At 53.3% G+C, this 19,000-nt stretch overlaps 1 protein-coding gene across 3 annotated transcripts in view; it reads right to left on the bottom strand.

Moving 5' to 3' along the window:
- Nucleotides 1-10,979: 10,979 nt before the first annotated feature.
- Nucleotides 10,980-19,000, bottom strand: part of LOC144952568 (1-acyl-sn-glycerol-3-phosphate acyltransferase alpha-like) — a 32,874-nt gene continuing 24,853 nt past the window's right edge. For all 3 annotated transcript variants that reach the window (XM_078883035.1, XM_078883034.1, XM_078883032.1), the window contains exons 6-7: nucleotides 17,119-17,191; nucleotides 10,980-13,588 (exon numbers count right to left, since the gene is read on the bottom strand). In XM_078883035.1, the coding sequence (XP_078739161.1) occupies nucleotides 13,449-13,588; nucleotides 17,119-17,191 (213 nt within the window). In that variant the 3' untranslated portion in view covers nucleotides 10,980-13,448. The remainder of the gene's footprint in view (nucleotides 13,589-17,118; nucleotides 17,192-19,000) is intronic.

Here is a 19,000-nt window from a genome sequence, read left to right as displayed (position 1 = left end):
CATCATGGATGCATGCCGGGTCCAAGCAAGAACATCTGCTTGACTACATAGTGATGGAACAGCGGATGCGGGCCCATGTCCTTGACACCAGGACCTACCGTGGAGCTGATTCTGCCCACTGACCATCGACTAGTCATCTGTAAGATGCGCCTGCCATTCTTCCACTCCGGTGGTGGGTGTACACCCAGGACCCCATTCAAACCCATAGTGGCCTAGTCTCAGCTTGCTGATGAAAGTTGCAAACGAGAATTTCATCATCGCTTGCGGCTGGGGTTGGCATCGTCAGAGTCGGGATCGAACCCACGACCTCCTGCATACCAGGCCAGGTAGTAAACATCTCATAGCCACCGTGATGATGATGATGATGAGAGAGACACGCAAACTCCAAGCGTCGTCAGAGTCGGGATCGAACCCACGACCTCCTGTACACCAGGCCAGGTAGTAAACATCTCCTAGCCACCGTGATGATGATGAGAGAGAGACACGCAAACTCCAAGCGTCGTCAGAGTCGGGATCGAACCCACGACCTCCTGTACACCAGGCCAGGTAGTTAACATCTCCTAGCCACCGTGATGATGATGATGAGAGAGAGACACGCAAACTCCAGGCGTCATCAGAGTCGGGATTGAACCCACGACCTCCTGCATACCAGGCCAGCTAGTAAACATCTCCTAGCGAGCGGCGGGGTTGAGTTAAAGTTAAACTCTTGCCATTCATTAAACTAATTAAAGGTTGCTCAGCCTCATGCATTATTGCCCCACGACGTTTTCCAAGCTGAGGGATTTCCCCTCCCCCAAGCCCTCACAGAAATGCTCAGAAAATCTGAAGACCTGTTCCTTGGGGGTCAGAGATCGAATCACCTTTCTTTCCCCAAGTGATGGCGATAGGTGTGGCGCTGCAGGTTACTTTTTTGACGGAGCTAAAGAGCGATTTGTGATCGCGGGCCACTGAAGCAGACTCCATCTCCTCAGCAACCCGCGACCATCACCCAGAGAAGACCTTGTATAAAGGTGTCAGTTTTTTGTACCAGTTGAAAGGGTAAAAACCTATCACTATATTTTGCCACTGGTAAAGGAGATGTCTCATAGTGTAAATGCTTCACCCAGAGCTCTCATACTCTGATGGTGCGCTGTCTTTGAGTTGTGCGCCTTTTGGCGTCATCTGGTCCAACACCAATGGAGACTAGGCTCTAAAGAAAAGCTGTCTCGGGTGTGGACCAGTCAACTTCAAGGACAGTGCATATCATTATCATCATCAGAGTTGTTTCTTTTTGTTTGCATTTTGACTGCTTGTGTTGTGGTCATTGCAAACATGATGCCTTGTATAAAGGTGTTAGTTTTTGTACCAGTTGAAAGGGTAAAAACCTATCACTATATTTTGCCACTGGTAAAGGAGATGTCTCATAGTGTAAATGCTTACCCTGAGCTCTCAATACTCTGATAGTGCGCTGTCTTTGAGTTGTGCGCCTTTTGGCGTCATCTGGTCCAACACCAATGGAGACTAGGCTCTAAGAAAGCCGTCTCGGGTGTGGACCAATCAACTTCAAGGACAGTGCATATCATTATCATCATCAGAGTTGTTTCGTTTTGTTTGCATTTTGACTGCTTGTGTTGTGGTCATTGCAAACATGATGCCTTGTATAAAGGTGTCAGTTGTTGTACCAGTTGAAAGGGTACAAACCTATCGCTATAGGTAGGGGGTTGTTTTGCCATACTAATAACACACCAACACACACACTCTGTTCATGCAGTACCAATAACAAACACAAAAGGCACACAATGAACATTGCTTCCAAATTCTTAGGTGTTTTCGGTAAAGTCAAGTAGGTAAAAAATTAACCCGTAAAAACTAAGTTTTTCACTATAAATCCTTTATATGCGTGGCGGCTAGAGTCCTCTCGTCCTCTGGCTTGAGATGGCTGCCACCTATGGGTCAGATGATTGCATTGCACCATTAAGCAATTGGTCATTAAATATCAAAAAAACAAATTCCTAAAAAGTGTAAAATTTTGGAGAAAAATTTGTTCACGAAAATAAATTGTCACGCACAACGAGTCTGTGTGCAAAATGTCAGCTCGATTGGATCACGGGAAGTGGGTTAAAAAAACGACCGAAAGATTTGCACGGTCGTACGCACGCAAGTGAACTTAATATAAAGGATTAAAAAAATAAAAATTAATAAAAGTAAAATAAAAATAATATCCAGGTGCCTACCTTGGCTCCTCCCACCCTCAACCAGTATATATACAAATACGGTTTTCTTGAAATTTCTCTTTACTTGATACAGCTATCGTGAGCTGTGACGGTTCCACCTGAAGACGGAAGCTTGTGTTGCCTTCGAAACGTCGTGATTTTTTATTTTATTTTATTAATTTTTTTTTACCTACACAGTGACTTTACCGAAAAAAAACCTCAGAATATGAATCCTTGCAGTCAGGAAAGCTTCAAATCTAGAATTGCTTCCGAAACAAAGAGAAAGGTCCCCCTGCTTAAGACTGCCGGGGCAAGTGCTGTTAGCTAGTCGCGCCCAGGAAGGCTGGCACAGGGCACACGAGGGGGGTGGGTGGCCAGCACCACCACGCCCGGCCGCCTTTGTCTCCCCAGTGGCGATGTTTACTACACACACAGCACCAGGTAACTCATTTGAGGCTGAGTCGACCTAGGGGAGGCACCGAGACCGGGTTCAGATCATCGTGATTACACTACTATACACTACACTATACACTACACTGTACACTACACTATACACTACACTACACACTACACTACTATACACTACACTGTACACTACTATACACTACACTATACACTACACTGTACACTACTATACACTACACTACACACTACACTATACACTACACTACACACTACACTGTACACTACTATACACTACACTGTACACTACTATACACTACACTATACACTACACTATACACTACACTATACACTACTACACTACACTATACACACTCCACCATACACTACACTATACACTACACTATACACTCCACCATACACTACACCATACACTATACACTACACTATACACTACACTATACACTATACACTACACACTACACTATACACTACACTATACACTACACTATACACTACACTATACACTATACACACTCCACCATACACTACACTATACACTACACACTACACTATACACTACACACTACACTATACTACACTATACACTACACTGCACACTACACTATACATTATGATACATATCATTGAGTGCTGCTGCTGATGATGATGATGACAGTGGCGATGCTGATACTAATAATGAAGCTACTGCTGATGATGCTGATTCTGATTAAGCTGATGACGTTGCTGCTGATGATGATGTTTGCTGCTGATGATGATGGTGATGATGTTTGTGGCATTGCAGATGCGTTAATACATCATTGAGTGCTGATGATGATGTTGCTGCTGATGATGATGTTTGTGGCATTGCAGATGCGTTAATACATAATTGAGTGCTGATGATGATGCTGCTGCTGATGATGATGATGATGTGTGTGGCATTGGAGCAGCGTTAATACATCATTGAGTGCTGATGATGATGTTGCTGCTGATGATGATGTTTGTGGCATTGCAGATGCGTTAATACAGCATTGAGTGCTGATGATGATGTTGCTGCTGATGATGATGATGTGTGTGGCATTGGAGCAGCGTTAATACATCATTGAGTGCTGATGATGATGTTGCTGCTGATGATGATGTTTGTGGCATTGCAGATGCGTTAATACATCATTGACTGCTGATGATGATGATGTTGCTGCTGATGATGATGATGATGTTTGTGGCATTGCAGCAGCGTTAATACATCATTGACTGCTGATGATGATGATGTTGCTGCTGATGATGTTTGTGGCATTGCAGATGCGTTAATACATCATTGACTGCTGATGATGATGATGTTGCTGCTGATGATGATGTTGCTGCTGCTGCTGATGATGATGTTTGTGGCATTGCAGAAGCGTTAATACATCATTGAGTGCTGATGATGATGCTGATTCTGATTAAGCTGATGACGATCCTGATGATGTTGCTACTGATGATGATGCTACTACTGATGATGATGATGTTGCTGATGATGATGACAGTGGCGATGCTGAATCTAATGATGAAACTACTGCTGCTGATGATGATTCTGATTAAGCTGATGACGATGTTGCTGATGATGATGTTGATGTTGTTGATAATGCTACTGCTGATGATGATGTCGTTACTGCTGCTGATGATGATGACAGTGGCGATGCTGATACTAATGAAGAAGCTACTGCTGATGATGATGCTCATTCTGATGAAGCTGATGGCGATGTTGCTGATGATGATGTTGCTGATAATTATGTCACTGCTGCTGCTGATGATGATGACAGTGGCGATGCTGATACTAATGAAGAAGCTACTGCTGATGATGATGCTCATTCTGATGAAGCTGATGCCGATGTTGCTGATGATGATGTTGCTGATAATTATGTCACTGCTGCTGCTGATGATGATGACAGTGGCGATGCTGATACTAATGAAGAAGCTACTGCTGATGATGATGCTCATTCTGATGAAGCTGATGCCGATGTTGCTGATGATGATGTTGCTGATAATTATGTCACTGCTGCTGATGATGATGACAGTGGCGATGCTGATACTAATGAAGAAGCTACTGCTGATGATGATGCTCATTCTGATGAAGCCGATGACGATGTTTGCTGATGCTGATGACAGTGATGATGTAAATACTAATGAAGGTGCTGATGGCGCTGCTGCTGCTGATCATGATGCTGATGAAGCTGATGCTGCTGCTGATGATAAAGCTGATGATGCCGATATGATTGGTGAAGGTGCTGATGACACTGGCTGCTGATGAGACTGCTGATGATGATGATGATGCTGCTGCTGATGACACTGTCGATGCTGATGCTGCTGATGAAGCTGATGATGCTGATGACACTGATGATGATGACGGCGCTGCTGCTGATGCTGATGATAATGACGGCGCTGCTGATGATGATGATGCTGATGATGATGTTGGTGACAGTGATGCTGATGACAGTGATGATGCTGCTGCCGATGCCACTGCTGATGATGATGGCGCTGCTGCTGATGATGCTGATGCTGCTGATGATGACACTGCTGATGATGCTGCTGATGACAGTGATGATGATGACAGTGATGATGATAGTGATGATGCTGATGCTGATGACGATGCTGCTGATGATGATGACAGTGATGATGACAGTGATGATAGTGATGATGATGATGCTGATGACGATGCTGCTGATGATGCTGCTGATGACAGTGATGATGATGACAGTGATGATGATAGTGATGATGATGATGATGCTGATGACGATGCTGCTGATGATGATGCTGATGACACTGCTGCTGCTGCTGGTCATGATGATGACGCTGCTGCTGATGACACTGCTGATGATGCTGCTGCTGCTGCTGCTGATGATGCTGCTGCTGCTGATGACGCTGCTGCTGCTGCTGCTGATGATGCTGCTGCTGCTGATGACACTGCTGCTGCTGCTGCTGGTCATGATGATGACGCTGCTACTGATGACACTGCTGATGCTGCTGCTGATGATGCTGCTGCTGCTGATGACAGTGATGATGATGCTGATGCTGCTGATGACACTGCTGATGATGCCGATGACACTGCTGCTGATGATGATGCTGCTGATGATGATCGTCACCTTATCGTCAAGCTGTAACGGCCTTGACACCATCACCATCACCACCACCATCACCACCATCATCACCATCAGCACCATCAGCAGCACCATCAGCAGCAGCAGCAGCAGCGGGGCTCTGTGGCCGCGCGCGCGATCAACGCGAAACGAAAGCGCCTCCGTCGAACGCCGCAGCAGAGGCGACGCGCATGATCAATGACGGCGATCGAAGCGCTAATCAATAATCGATTTAATGATCACGATTACGATTGGTTAGTTATTTATTTATTATTGTAGCGGCCAGGCAGAGCCGATGCGGCTGAGGCAGGAGCGACGGTACCAGTGAGGGATCGGGGTAAACAGCAGCTTCCGGGGTCGTTGGGCGATTACAATTTAAAACCCCCCTATTTTACCTGCCCCAGTTGGTTGCGTCCACGTTGAAGTATACGAGGTTCTGGACTGTTCCATTACGTTTGGGGGGGAGGGGGCGGGGTGGTTTTAACGACAATGCAGTGAGCGGAGGGGCGCCTCTGATGCCCTCGCGGGTTCGAATCCCGCTTGCACCGGGTTAGCGTATTTAAATGAAATTAATTTAAATGTGAATTTTAATTGCTAAATAATGTAACGTTAACTTCTTGCTGACACCATAACACCACGCACGAGGGAGGGAGGGGGGCTTTATTTGTGTTAAATAAATAAAAGCGTACACAGAGCGGCCTTGTTAAGGTTTTTTTTTAAATTAAAATTTAAATAAATAGGCGCTCGCTGGACAAGCTTGCGGATTTGCGTTCGGTTGCCGTGGCAACCGCAAATATTTTTTGTTTATTTTTTTTTTACCTAAAAAATATTTACCGCCGCGCAAAGGAAGGCTACATTTGGCAAATAGTCGGTGAGTCATCAGTCACATGGCTGTGTGTGTGTGTAAGGGCCCGTCCATAAATGACGTCACGCGGTTGTGTACGTTTTTTGACCCCCCCCCCGCCTTCGTCACATGACGTCACAAAAGTCAGACCCCCCCCCCCCCCGTAAAATATGACGTCACAAAGCTCTGCCCCGCCCCCCAAAAAAATAAAATAAAACATGCTTCAAATCGCTTTAAAATATCGTCATTGTAGTGTGTGTTTAATGTGGCGCTGCACTCTGATGTTGTAGGAGAAGACATTTATTAAAAAGTCTATTTAATTAAGTAGAACGTGTTGTCTATGTTTATTTAAAGTTGCGCATTTTGATGTGACGTCACATTTCTCAAACCCTCCCCCTCCCACTCACTCACCCACTCACTCACCCACCCACTCACCCACCCACTCACCCACTCACTCACTCACCTACCCACTCACCCACTCACTCACTCACCCACCCACTCACCCACTCACTCACCCTCTCACTCACTCACCCACCCACTCACCCTCTCACCCCTTCACTCACCCACCCACTCACCCACTCATTCACTCACCCAACCACTCACTCACCCACTCACCCTCTCACTCACTCACCCACTCACTCACCCACTCACCCTCTCATCCACTCACTCACCCACCCACTCACCCTCTCACCCACTCACCCACTCACTCACCCTCTCACCCACTCACCCACTCACCCACCCACTCACTCACCCACTCACCCACTCACTCACCCTCTCACCCACCCACTCACCCTCTCACCCACTCACTCACCCACTCACCCTCTCACTCACCCACTCACTCACCCACTCACTCATTCACCCACTCACTCACCCTCTCACCCACCCACTCACCCACTCACCCTCTCACTCTCTCACTCACCCACTCACCCACTCACTCACCCACTCACTCACCCTCTCACCCACCCACTCACCCACTCACCCACTCACTCACCCTCTCACTCACTCACTCCACCACTCACCCACTCACTCACCCTCTCACCCACTCACTCACTCACTCATCCTCTCACTGACTCACTCCACCACTCACTCACTCACTCACCCTCTCACTCACTCACCCCACCACTCACTCACTCACTCACTCACCCTCTCACCCACTCACCCACTCACTCACCACTCACTCACTCACTCACTCACCCTCTCACCCTCTCACCCACCCACTCACCCACTCACCCTCTCACCCTCTCACCCACTCACTCACCCACTCACTCACTCACCCACCCCTTCACTCACTCACCCACTCACTCACCCACTCACTCACCCACTCACTCACCCTCTCACTCACCCACCCACTCACCCACTCACTCACTCACCCACTCACCCTCTCACCCTCTCACCCACTCACTCACCCACTCACTCACCCTCTCATCCACCCACTCACCCACTCACTCACCCTCTCACCCACTCACCCACCCACTCACCCTCTCACCCACTCACCCACTCACTCACTCACCCACTCACTCACCCACTCACTCACTCACTCACCCACTCACCCACTCACTCACCCTCTCACCCACTCTCTCACCCACTCACTCACTCACTCACCCACTCACTCACCCATGCACTCACTCACTCACCCACTCACTCACCCATGCACTCACTCACTCACCCACCCACCCACTCACTCACTCACCCACTCGCTCACTCACCCTCTCACCCTCTCACCCACTCACACACCCACTCACCCACTCACCTTCTCACCCTCTCACCCACCCACTCACCCACTCACCCTCTCACCCACTCACCCGCTCACTCACCCTCTCACCCACCCACTCACCCACTCACTCAGTCACACTGCAGGCCACAATAACATCACCATCAACACGATGTATAATTACTTGCTGATTACTACTATACTACAACTCTTCACTGCTATTACTTAACTATAATTACAATAACTTACGACCACCACCTCCTACTACCACTACTTAACACGCCTACCACGACGTTCTTAGAATTGCTCACCCCGTGTTAGATACACAACAACATCCTCGTTCTTGTGTTTGCTGACAAACACCGCGTGACGTCTGGGGCTCTTTGAGTTCCACTTCCTTCCTCGGCCAGCCACAATCTGCACTCACTGCGGACGCGACAACAATCCACACTCGTCCGGTGACGACTGATGTGCCAGGCTAGGTGCAGGAGGAGGTCACGGGACAGACCCTGCAGGTTCCGTGGGTTGATTGCTGCTGTGCCAGGCTAGGTGCATGAGGAGGTCACGGGACAGACCCTGCAGGTGCCGTGGGTTGACTGCTGTGCCAGGCTAGGTGCAGGAGGAGGTCACGGGACAGACCCAGGTGCTATGGGTTGACTGCCGTGCCAGGTTAGGTGCAGGAGGAGGTCACGGGACAGACTCAGGTGGTGCCATGGGTCGACTGCTGTGCCAGGCTAGGTGCAGGAGGAGGTCACGGGACAGACCCAGGTGGTGTCACGGGTCGACTGCTGTGCCAGGCTAGGTGCAGGAGGAGGTCACGGGACAGACCCAGGTGGTGTCACGGGTCGACTGCTGTGCCAGGCTAGGTGCAGGAGGAGGTCACGGGACAGACCCTGCAGGTGCCGTGGGTTGACTGCTGTGCCAGGCTTGGTGCAGGAGGAGGTCACGGGACGGACCAATGTGGTGCCATGGGGGTCGACTGCTGTGCCAGGCTAGGTGCAGGAGGTCACTGGCGGGTGTCGTGGGTTCGGCTGATGTGCCAGGCTAGGTGCAGGTGGTGGTAGTGATGATGATGGGGTTGGTGATGGTGGAGGTGGTAGTGATGGTAAAGGTGGTGATCGTGATGATGATGAGGTTGGTGATGGTGGAGGTGGTTAGTGTTGGTGATGGGTTTGGTGATGGTGGAGGTGGTGGTGATGATGATGTTGGTGGTGATGATGATGATGTTGGTGATGATAATGTTGGTGGTGATGATGATGTTGGTGATGATGATGAGGTTGGTGATGATGATGATGTTGGTGATGATGGTGATGATGTTGATGATGATGGTGATGATGATGGTAATGATGATGATGATGTTGGTGATGATGATGAGGTTGGTGATGATGATGTTGGTGATGATGATCATGTTGGTGATGATGGTGATGATGATGTTGGTGATGATGATGGAAATGATGTTGACGATATTGGTGATGATGTAGATGATGTTGATAATGATGATGGTGATGATGATGGTAATGATGATGATGGTGATGATGGTAATGATGATGATGTGCGTCCGCTCACCCATCCTCCACTAGAATTTCAACTCACATCGACGATTTTATTCACACAATCAACAACAGTAGTGCAAGCCCCAGCAGACCTAATACTCCCCCCACCCACCCCCACAGCAATTGGTTTGGCCCTCGTTACCAAACAACTACAGACCAGACCGTACCACTCACTTGCAAAGGGGGGGTACACGTAGCCAACGTGATTGCATTCTCGATTGAAAGCTTTCGTGACTGCGAAGATTCACACGCTTTGGCAAGTCAAAAATAAAATAAATGATTTTTTTTTTTAAAATCGCGACGTTTCGGAGGCAACACAAGCGTCCTTCTGCAGGTGGAACCTTTACAGCCAAAATCAGCGTAGTTAGTGAAGAGAGCGAAGAGAGAAACTCTACTTTATAGGGTAAGACGGGGGGGGGGAGCCAAGGTAGGGGGAGGGGCCAAGGTAGGGGGAGGGGCCAAGGTAGGAGGAGGGGCCAAGGTAGGGGGAGGAGCCAAGGTAGGGGGAGGGGCCAAGGTAGGGGGAGGGGCCAAGGTAGGGGAAAGGAGCCAAGGTAGGGGGGAGGAGCCATGGTAGGGGGGAGGGGCCAAGGTAGGGGGAGGGGCCAAGGTAGGGGGGAGGGGCCAAGGTAGGGGGGAGGAGCCATGGTAGGGGGGAGGAGCCATGGTAGGGGGGAGGGGCCAAGGTAGGGGGAGGGGCCAAGGTAGGGGGGAGGAGCCAAGGTAGGGGGAGGGGCCAAGGTAGGGGGGAGGGGCCAAGGTAGGGGGGAGGAGCCATGGTAGGGGGGAGGAGCCATGGTAGGGGGGAGGGGCCAAGGTAGGGGGAGGGGCCAAGGGAGGGGGGAGGAGCCAAGGTAGGGGGAGGGGCCAATGTAGGGGGGAGGAGCCAAGGTAGGGGGGAGGAGCCAAGGTAGGGGGAAGGAGCCAAGGTAGGGGGGGGGAGCCAAGGTGAGAGATCTAATAGAGAAACTCGATTTATAGGGTAAGACGGGGGGGGGGGGAGCCAAGGTAGGGGGGAGGAGCCAAGGTAGGGGGGAGGAGCCAAGGTAGGGGGGGGAGCCAAGGTGAGAGATCTAATAGAGAAACTCGATTTATAGGGTAAGACGGGGGGGGGGGGGCAAGGTAGGGGGGAGGAGCCAAGGTAGGGGGAGGAGCCAAGGTAGGGGGAGGAGCTAAGGTAGGGGGAGGGGCCAACGTAGGGGGGAGGAGCCAAGGTAGGGGGGAGGAGCCAAGATATGGGGGAGAGGAGCCAAGGTAAGGGGGGAGGAGCCAAGGTAGGGGGGGAGGAGCCAAGGTAGGGGGGAGGAGCCAATGTATGGGGGGGGGAGCCAATGTAGGGGGGAGGAGCCAAGGTAGGGGGGGGGAGCCAATGTAGGGGGGAGGAGCCAATGTATGGGGGGGGGAGCCAATGTAGGGGGGAGGAGCCAATGTAGGGGGGGGGAGCCAAGGTAGGGGGGAGGAGCCAAGGTAGGGGGAGGAGCCAAGGTAGGGGGGGCACCCCACCCCCCCCATAACGTCGTGATTTAATTGAGTTGTTTTCATTTAAAGCTTCATCTTCTTGGTTCTTTCGGTAAAGTGACGTAGAAGGGAAATAATAAAATAAAAAAAATTATAAAACTATTAAATTCTCGCGACCTCTCGAACGCAACACAAGCAATCATCATCAGGTGTGGAATCCACAGCAAGAATTTTTTTTTTATATAATTTTTTTCACATTTTTTCACTGTGGATCTCACACCCGATGACGATCGCTTGTGTTGCGGTCGAAACGTCGTGATAATTTAATAATTTAATATTCTTATTATTTAATTATTATTTCCCTTCTACGTCACTTTACCGAAAGATGCAAGAACATGACTTGTTTTCATTTGTTTCCTTCCCCACGTGACTTTACCGGGGAGAAAAAAAAACAAAAAACGTGATCGCGACCACGCAGACACACACCACACCACCACCCCCCACTCTGAAAGTTCACGTCCGAATCACCGTGTTCTGTCCACTGGTGGATAAAAAATCAGTGATGATTCATCTAAATCCACGTATCCCCATCTCTCTCTCTCTGTCTCTCCGGGCGTTCCATCCTCCGCATCAGTCCACGATTAACACAAACTCGTCCCAAGGCACATTGGTGTATGCACGCTGATCGATCGATCGATAATAACGGTAGCATCATCATCATTATTTGATATGTAATTACGGTACAGGGTGGTGGGGAAGGGGAGGAGGTCACAGGTCGGATACGTGACGTTCAGGCAGTGATGTTCAGGTCAGATACGCGACGTTGCTTCTCTGTGGGTCTCTGTGGGTCTGTGTGGTGTCTCTGTGGTGTCTCTGTGGGTCTCTATGGGTCTCTGTGGGTCTCTGTGGGTCTCTGTGGGTCTGTGTGGTGTCTCTGTGGTGTCTCTGTGGTGTCTCTGTGGGTCTCAATGGGTCTCCGTGGGTCTCTGTGGTTCTCTGTGGGTCTCTGTGGGTCTCTGTGGGTCTCTGTGGGTCTGTGTGGTGTCTCTGTGGGTCTCTGTGGGTGTCTGTGGGTCTCTGTGGGTCTCTGTGGGTCTGTGTGGTGTCTCTGTGGTGTCTCTGTGGGTCTCTATGGGTCTCTGTGGGTCTCTGTGGGTCTCTGTGGGTCTCTGTGGGTCTGTGTGGTGTCTCTGTGGGTCTCTGTGGGTGTCTGTGGGTCTCTGTGGGTCTCTGTGGGTCTGTGTGGGTCTGTGTGGTGTCTCTGTGGTGTCTCTGTGGGTCTCTATGGGTCTCTGTGGGTCTCTGTGGGTCTCTGTGGGTCTGTGTGGTGTCTCTGTGGGTCTCTGTGGGTGTCTGTGGGTCTCTGTGGGTCTCTGTGGGTCTGTGTGGTGTCTCTGTGGGTCTCTGTGGGTCTCTGTGGGTCTCTGTGGGTCTGTGTGGTGTCTCTGTGGGTGTCTGTGGGTCTCTGTGGGTCTCTGTGGGTCTCTGTGGTGTCTCTGTGGGTCTCTGTGGGTCTCTGTGGGTCTCTGTGGTGTCTCTGTGGGTGTCGATGGGTCTCTGTCGGTCTCTGTAGGTCTCTGTGGGTCTCTATGAGTCTTTATGGGTCTCTGTAGGTCTCTGGGGGTCTCTGGGGGTCTATATGGGTCTATATGGGTCTCTGTGGGTCTCTGTGGGTCTCTTTGGGTCTCTATGGGTCTCTGTAGGTCTCTGGGGGTCTCTGGGGGTCTCTGTGGGTCTATATGGGTCTCTGGGGGTCTGTGGGTGTCTGTGGGTCTCTGTGGGACTCTGTGGGTCTCTATGGGTCTCTGTGGGTCTCTATGGGTCTCTATGGGTCTCTATGGGTCTCTGTGGGTCTCTATGGGTCTCTACGGGTCTCTGTGGGTCTGATAACCCTGTAATCAAACGAATCCGGTTTTTATCTGGGCCTGGTCCCCACTGCGATCTCATCAACTCTACCCGCGGTTCCGTTACCCCCCCCTGCCCCCTCACGGTGGGGGAGCAGTGTGGGGGGGGGGGGGCAGCGTGGTGGGGGCAGTGTGGGGGGGGGCAGTGTGGGGGGGGGGGTCAGCGTGGGGGGGGGGGGGCAGCATCTCTCCCCCTCCCTCCGGGCGCTCGACCTTTGACCTTTGACCCGACACCCGCCCGCCCATTAGCCGGCGCCCGCCCCGATCCGTGCTAGTCCTCCTTGCTCTTGCCGGCTTGTGCGCGCAGCACGTCCATCATGGCGTCGCGCACGCGGTCAGCCAGCGGCCCCACGTCGCTGGCGCCCAGACCCTCCGTCGAGATGGGGGGCAGCACGGTGAGCGTGATGGTGCCTACGCGCAGACGCGCACGCAGACACGCACGCAGACACGCACGCAGACGCGCACGCAGACACGCACGCAGACACACACGCAGACACGCACGCAGACACGCACGCAGACACGCAGACACGCACGCAGACACGCACGCAGACACGCGCGCGCAGACACGCACGCAGACACGCGCGCAGACACGCGCGCAGACACGCACGCACGCAGACACGCATGCAGACACACACACAGACACGCGCGCAGACACGCGCGCAGACACGCACGCAGACACGCACGCAGACACGCACGCAGACACACACACAGACACACACACAGACACGCGCGCAGACACGCACGCAGACACGCACGCAGACACACGCACAGACACGCGCGCAGACACGCACGCAGACACGCACGCAGACACGCACGCAGACACGCACGCAGACACGCGCGCAGACACGCGCGCAGACACGCACGCAGACACGCACGAAGACACGCACGCAGACACACACGCAGACACGCGCGCAGACACGCACGCAGACATGCACGCAGACACGCACGCAGACACGCACGCAGACATGCAGACACGCACGCAGACACGCACGCAGACACGCACGCAGACACACAGACACGCACGCAGACACGCAGACACGCACGCAGACACGCACGCAGACACGCACGCAGACACACAGACACGCACGCAGACACACACGCAGACACGCACGCAGACACGCACGCAGACACGCACGCAGACACACAGACACGCACGCAGACACGCAGACACGCACGCAGACACGCACGCAGACGCGCACGCAGACACACAGACACGCACGCAGACACACACGCAGACACGCACGCAGACACGCGCGCAGACACGCGCGCAGACACGCACGCAGACACGCGCGCAGACACGCGCGCAGACACGCGCGCAGACACGCGCGCAGACACGCGCGCAGACACGCGCGCAGACACGCGCGCAGACACGCACGCAGACATGCACGCAGACACGCGCGCAGACACGCACGCAGACACGCACGCAGACACGCACGCAGACACGCACGCAGACACACACACAGAGACGCACACAAACATACATATACACACACACACAGACACACGCACAGACACGCAGACACGCAGACACGCAGACACACGCACACAGACATACATACAGAGACGCACACAGACACACACACAGACATACATATACACACACACAGACATACACACACGCACACACACGGACACACACACAGACACTCAGACACAGACACACAGACAAGCAATTGCCCCAGGGGCAGTAGCAATTGTCCTAGGGGCACTAACAATTGCCCCAGGGGCAGTAGCAATTGCCCCAGGGGCACTAGCAATTGCCCCAGGGGCACTAGCAATTGCCCCAGGGGCACTAGCAATTGCCCCAGGGGCACTAGCAATTGTCCTAGGGGCACTAGCAATTGCCCCAGGGGCACTAGCAATTGCCCCAGGGGCACTAGCAATTACCCCAGGGGCACTAGCAATTGCCCCAGGGGCACTAGCAATTGCCCCAGGGGCACTAACAATTGCCCCAGGGGCACTAGCAATTGCTCCAGGGGCACTAGCAATTGCCCCAGGGGCACTAGCAATTGCCCCAGGGGCACTAGCAATTGCCCCAGGGGCAGTAGCAATTGCCCCAGGGGCACTAGCAATTGTCCTAGGGGCAGTAGCAATTGCCCCAGGGGCACTAACAATTGTCCTAGGGGCACTAGCAATTGCCCCAGGGGCACTAACAATTGTCCTAGGGGCACTAACAATTGCCCCAGGGGCACTAACAATTGCCCCAGGGGCACTAGCAATTGTCCTAGGGGCAGTAGCAATTGCCCCAGGGGCACTAACAATTGTCCTAGGGGCACTAGCAATTGCCCCAGGGGCACTAACAATTGTCCTAGGGGCACTAACAATTGCCCCAGGGGCACTAACAATTGCCCCAGGGGCACTAGCAATTGTCCTAGGGGCACTAGCAATTGCCCCAGGGGCACTAACAATTGTCCTAGGGGCACTAGCAATTGCCCCAGGGGCACTAGCAATTGTCCTAGGGGCACTAGCAATTGCCCCAGGGGCACTAGCAATTGTCCTAGGGGCACTAGCAATTGCCCCAGGGGCACTAGCAATTGTCCTAGGGGCACTAGCAATTGCCCCAGGGGCACTAGCAATTGTCCTAGGGGCACTAGCAATTGCCCCAGGGGCACTAGCAATTGCCCCAGGGGCACTAACAATTGCCCCAGGGGCACTAGCAATTGTCCTAGGGGCACTAGCAATTGCCCCAGGGGCACTAGCAATTGTCCTAGGGGCACTAGCAATTGCCCCAGGGGCACTAGCAATTGTCCTAGGGGCAGTAGCAATTGCCCCAGGGGCACTAACAATTGTCCCAGGGGCACTAACAATTGTCCTAGGGGCAGTAGCAATTGCCCCAGGGGCACTAGCAATTGTCCTAGGGGCACTAGCAATTGCCCCAGGGGCACTAGCAATTGTCCTAGGGGCACTAGCAATTGCCCCAGGGGCACTAGCAATTGTCCTAGGGGCACTAGCAATTGTCCTAGGGGCAGTAGCAATTGCCCCAGGGGCACTAACAATTGTCCTAGGGGCAGTAGCAATTGCCCCAGGGGCACTAGCAATTGTCCTAGGGGCAGTAGCAATTGCCCCAGGGGCACTAGCAATTGTCCTAGGGGCAGTAGCAATTGCCCCAGGGGCACTAGCAATTGTCCTAGGGGCAGTAGCAATTGCCCCAGGGGCACTAACAATTGTCCTAGGGGCACTAACAATTGTCCTAGGGGCAGTAACAATTGTCCTAGGGGCACTAGCAATTGCCCCAGGGGCACTAGCAATTGTCCTAGGGGCACTAGCAATTGCCCCAGGGGCACTAACAATTGTCCTAGGGGCAGTAGCAATTGCCCCAGGGGCACTAACAATTGTCCTAGGGGCACTAGCAATTGCCCCAGGGGCACTAGCAATTGCCCCAGGGGCACTAGCAATTGCCCCAGGGGCACTAACAATTGTCCTAGGGGCACTAGCAATTGCCCCAGGGGCACTAACAATTGTCCTAGGGGCAGTAGCAATTGCCCCAGGGGTACTAGCAATTGTCCTAGGGGCACTAGCAATTGCCCCAGGGGCACTAACAATTGTCCTAGGGGCACTAGCAATTGCCCCAGGGGCACTAACAATTGTCCTAGGGGCACTAGCAATTGCCCCAGGGGCACTAACAATTGTCCCAGAGGCACTAACAATTGCCCCAGGGGCACTAGCAATTGCCCCAGGGGCACTAGCAATTGCCCCAGGGGCAGTAGCAATTGCCCTAGGGGCAGTAGCAATTGCCCCAGGGGCACTAACAATTGTCCTAGGGGCAGTAGCAATTGCCCCAGGGGCACTAACAATTGTCCCAGGGGCATTAACAATTGCCCCAGGGGCCCCAGGGGAAATTGCCTCTATAGGCACCTCCCCTTGCTCGTGGCCCGGGGGGGGGGGGTGGTGGGGGTGGTGGGTGGTGGGGGGGGGGCTCGTTCGACCATACTTCACCGCACCCGGCTTGAAGATCTGCTTCTCCTTGCTGTAGAAGCTGCTGTAGTTGGAGAACACGGCCGGCACGATGGGAACCTAGGGGGGGCCGTCCATAAATGACGTCACACGGCGTCACAAAAAGTCAGGCCCCCCCCCCCCTCAAATATGACGTCACGAAGCTCTGCCCGCCCCCCCCCCCCCCAAAAAAAATATGAAACAAAAAAAAATATTTACCGCCGCGCAAAGGAAGGCTACATTTGGCAAATAGTCGTTGAGTCATCAGTCACATGGCTGTGTGTGTGTGTGTGTAAGGGCCCGTCCATAAATGACGTCACGCGGTTGTGTACGTTTTTTGACCCCCCCCCCGCCTTCGTCACATGACGTCACAAAAGTCAGACCCCCCCCCCCCCGTAAAATATGACGTCACAAAGCTCTGCCCCGCCCCCCAAAAAAATAAAATAAAACACGCTTCAAATCGCTTTAAACTATTGTCATTGTAGTGCGTGTTTAACGCGGCGCTGCACTCTGATGTTGTAGGAGAAAACGTTTATTAAAAAAGTCTATTTAATTAAGTAGAAGGTGTTGTCTGTATTTATTTATAAAAGTTGCGCAATTTTGATGTGACGTCACATTTCTCAAACCTCCCACCCCCCTCCCTTCGTCACACATCGTCACAAATGTCTGACCCCCCACCCCCCCCCTAGGTGCGTGACGTCATTTATGCACGGCCCCCTAGCCCGGCACAGTTGTCACGGCAACCCATCGTCAGTTGTCGTGTGGTTGGGGGGGAGGGGCGTGGTTTGCGGTTGGGGGTGTGGCCTGCGAGGTTGGGGGCGTGGTCTGTGAGGATGGGGGGCGTGGCCTGCGAGGTTGGGGGCGTGGTCTGTGAGGTTGTGGGGTGTGGCCTGCGAGGTTGGGGGGCGTGGTCTGTGAGGTTGGGGGGCGTGGCCTGCGAGGTTGGGGGCGTGGTCTGTTAGGTTGGGGGTGTGGCCTGCGAGGTTGGGGGCGTGGTCTGTGAGGTTGGGGGGCGTGGTCTGTGAGGTTGGGGGCGTGGTCTGTGAGGTTGGGGTGTGGTCTGTGTGATTGGGGGTGTGGCCTGCGAGGTTGGGGGCGTGGTCTGTGAGGTTGGGGGGCGTGGTTTGTGAGGTTGGGGGCGTGGTCTGTGAGGTTGGGGGGCGTGGTCTGGGAGGTTGGGGGCGTGGTCTGTGAGGTTGGGGTGTGGTCTGTGTGATTGGGGGTGTGGTCTACGAGGTTGGGGGCGTGGTCTGTGAGGTTGGGGGCGTGGTCTGTGAGGTTGGGGGTGTGGTCTGTGAGGTTGGGGGTGTGGTCTGTGAGGTTGGGGGCGTGGTCTGTGTGGTTGGGGGCATGGTCTGTGAGGTTGGGGGCGTGGTCTGTGTGATTGGGGGTGTGGTCTACGAGGTTGGGGGCGTGGTCTGTGTGGTTGGGGGTGTGGTCTGTGAGGTTGGGGGTGTGATCTGTGTGGTTGGGGGCGTGGTCTGTGAGGTTGGGGGCGTGGTCTGTGAGGTTGGGGGTGTGGTCTGTGAGGTTGGGGGCGTGGTCTGTGTGGTTGGGGGCATGGTCTGTGAGGTTGGGGGCGTGGTCTGTGTGGTTGGGGGCGTGGTCTGCGAGGTTGGGGGTGTGATCTGTGTGGTTGGGGGCGTGGTCTGTGTGGTTGGGGGCGTGGTCTGTGTGGTTGGGGGCGTGGTCTGTGTGGTTGGGGGTGTGGCCTGCGAGGTTGGGGGTGTGGTCTGCGAGGTTGGGGGCGTGGTCTGTGTGGTTGGGGGTGTGGTCTGCGAGGTTGGGGGCGTGGTCTGTGAGGCTGGGGGTGTGGTCTGTGAGGTTGGGGGTGTGGTCTGTGTGGTTGGGGGTGTGGTCTGTGTGGTTGGGGGTGTGGTCTGTGAGGTT

The sequence above is a fragment of the Lampetra fluviatilis genome, chromosome 68 (assembly GCF_964198595.1).
Source record: "Lampetra fluviatilis chromosome 68, kcLamFluv1.1, whole genome shotgun sequence".
Classification (NCBI taxonomy): Eukaryota; Metazoa; Chordata; class Hyperoartia; order Petromyzontiformes; family Petromyzontidae; genus Lampetra; species Lampetra fluviatilis.
This window is presented reverse-complemented; position numbering and strand designations above follow the sequence as displayed.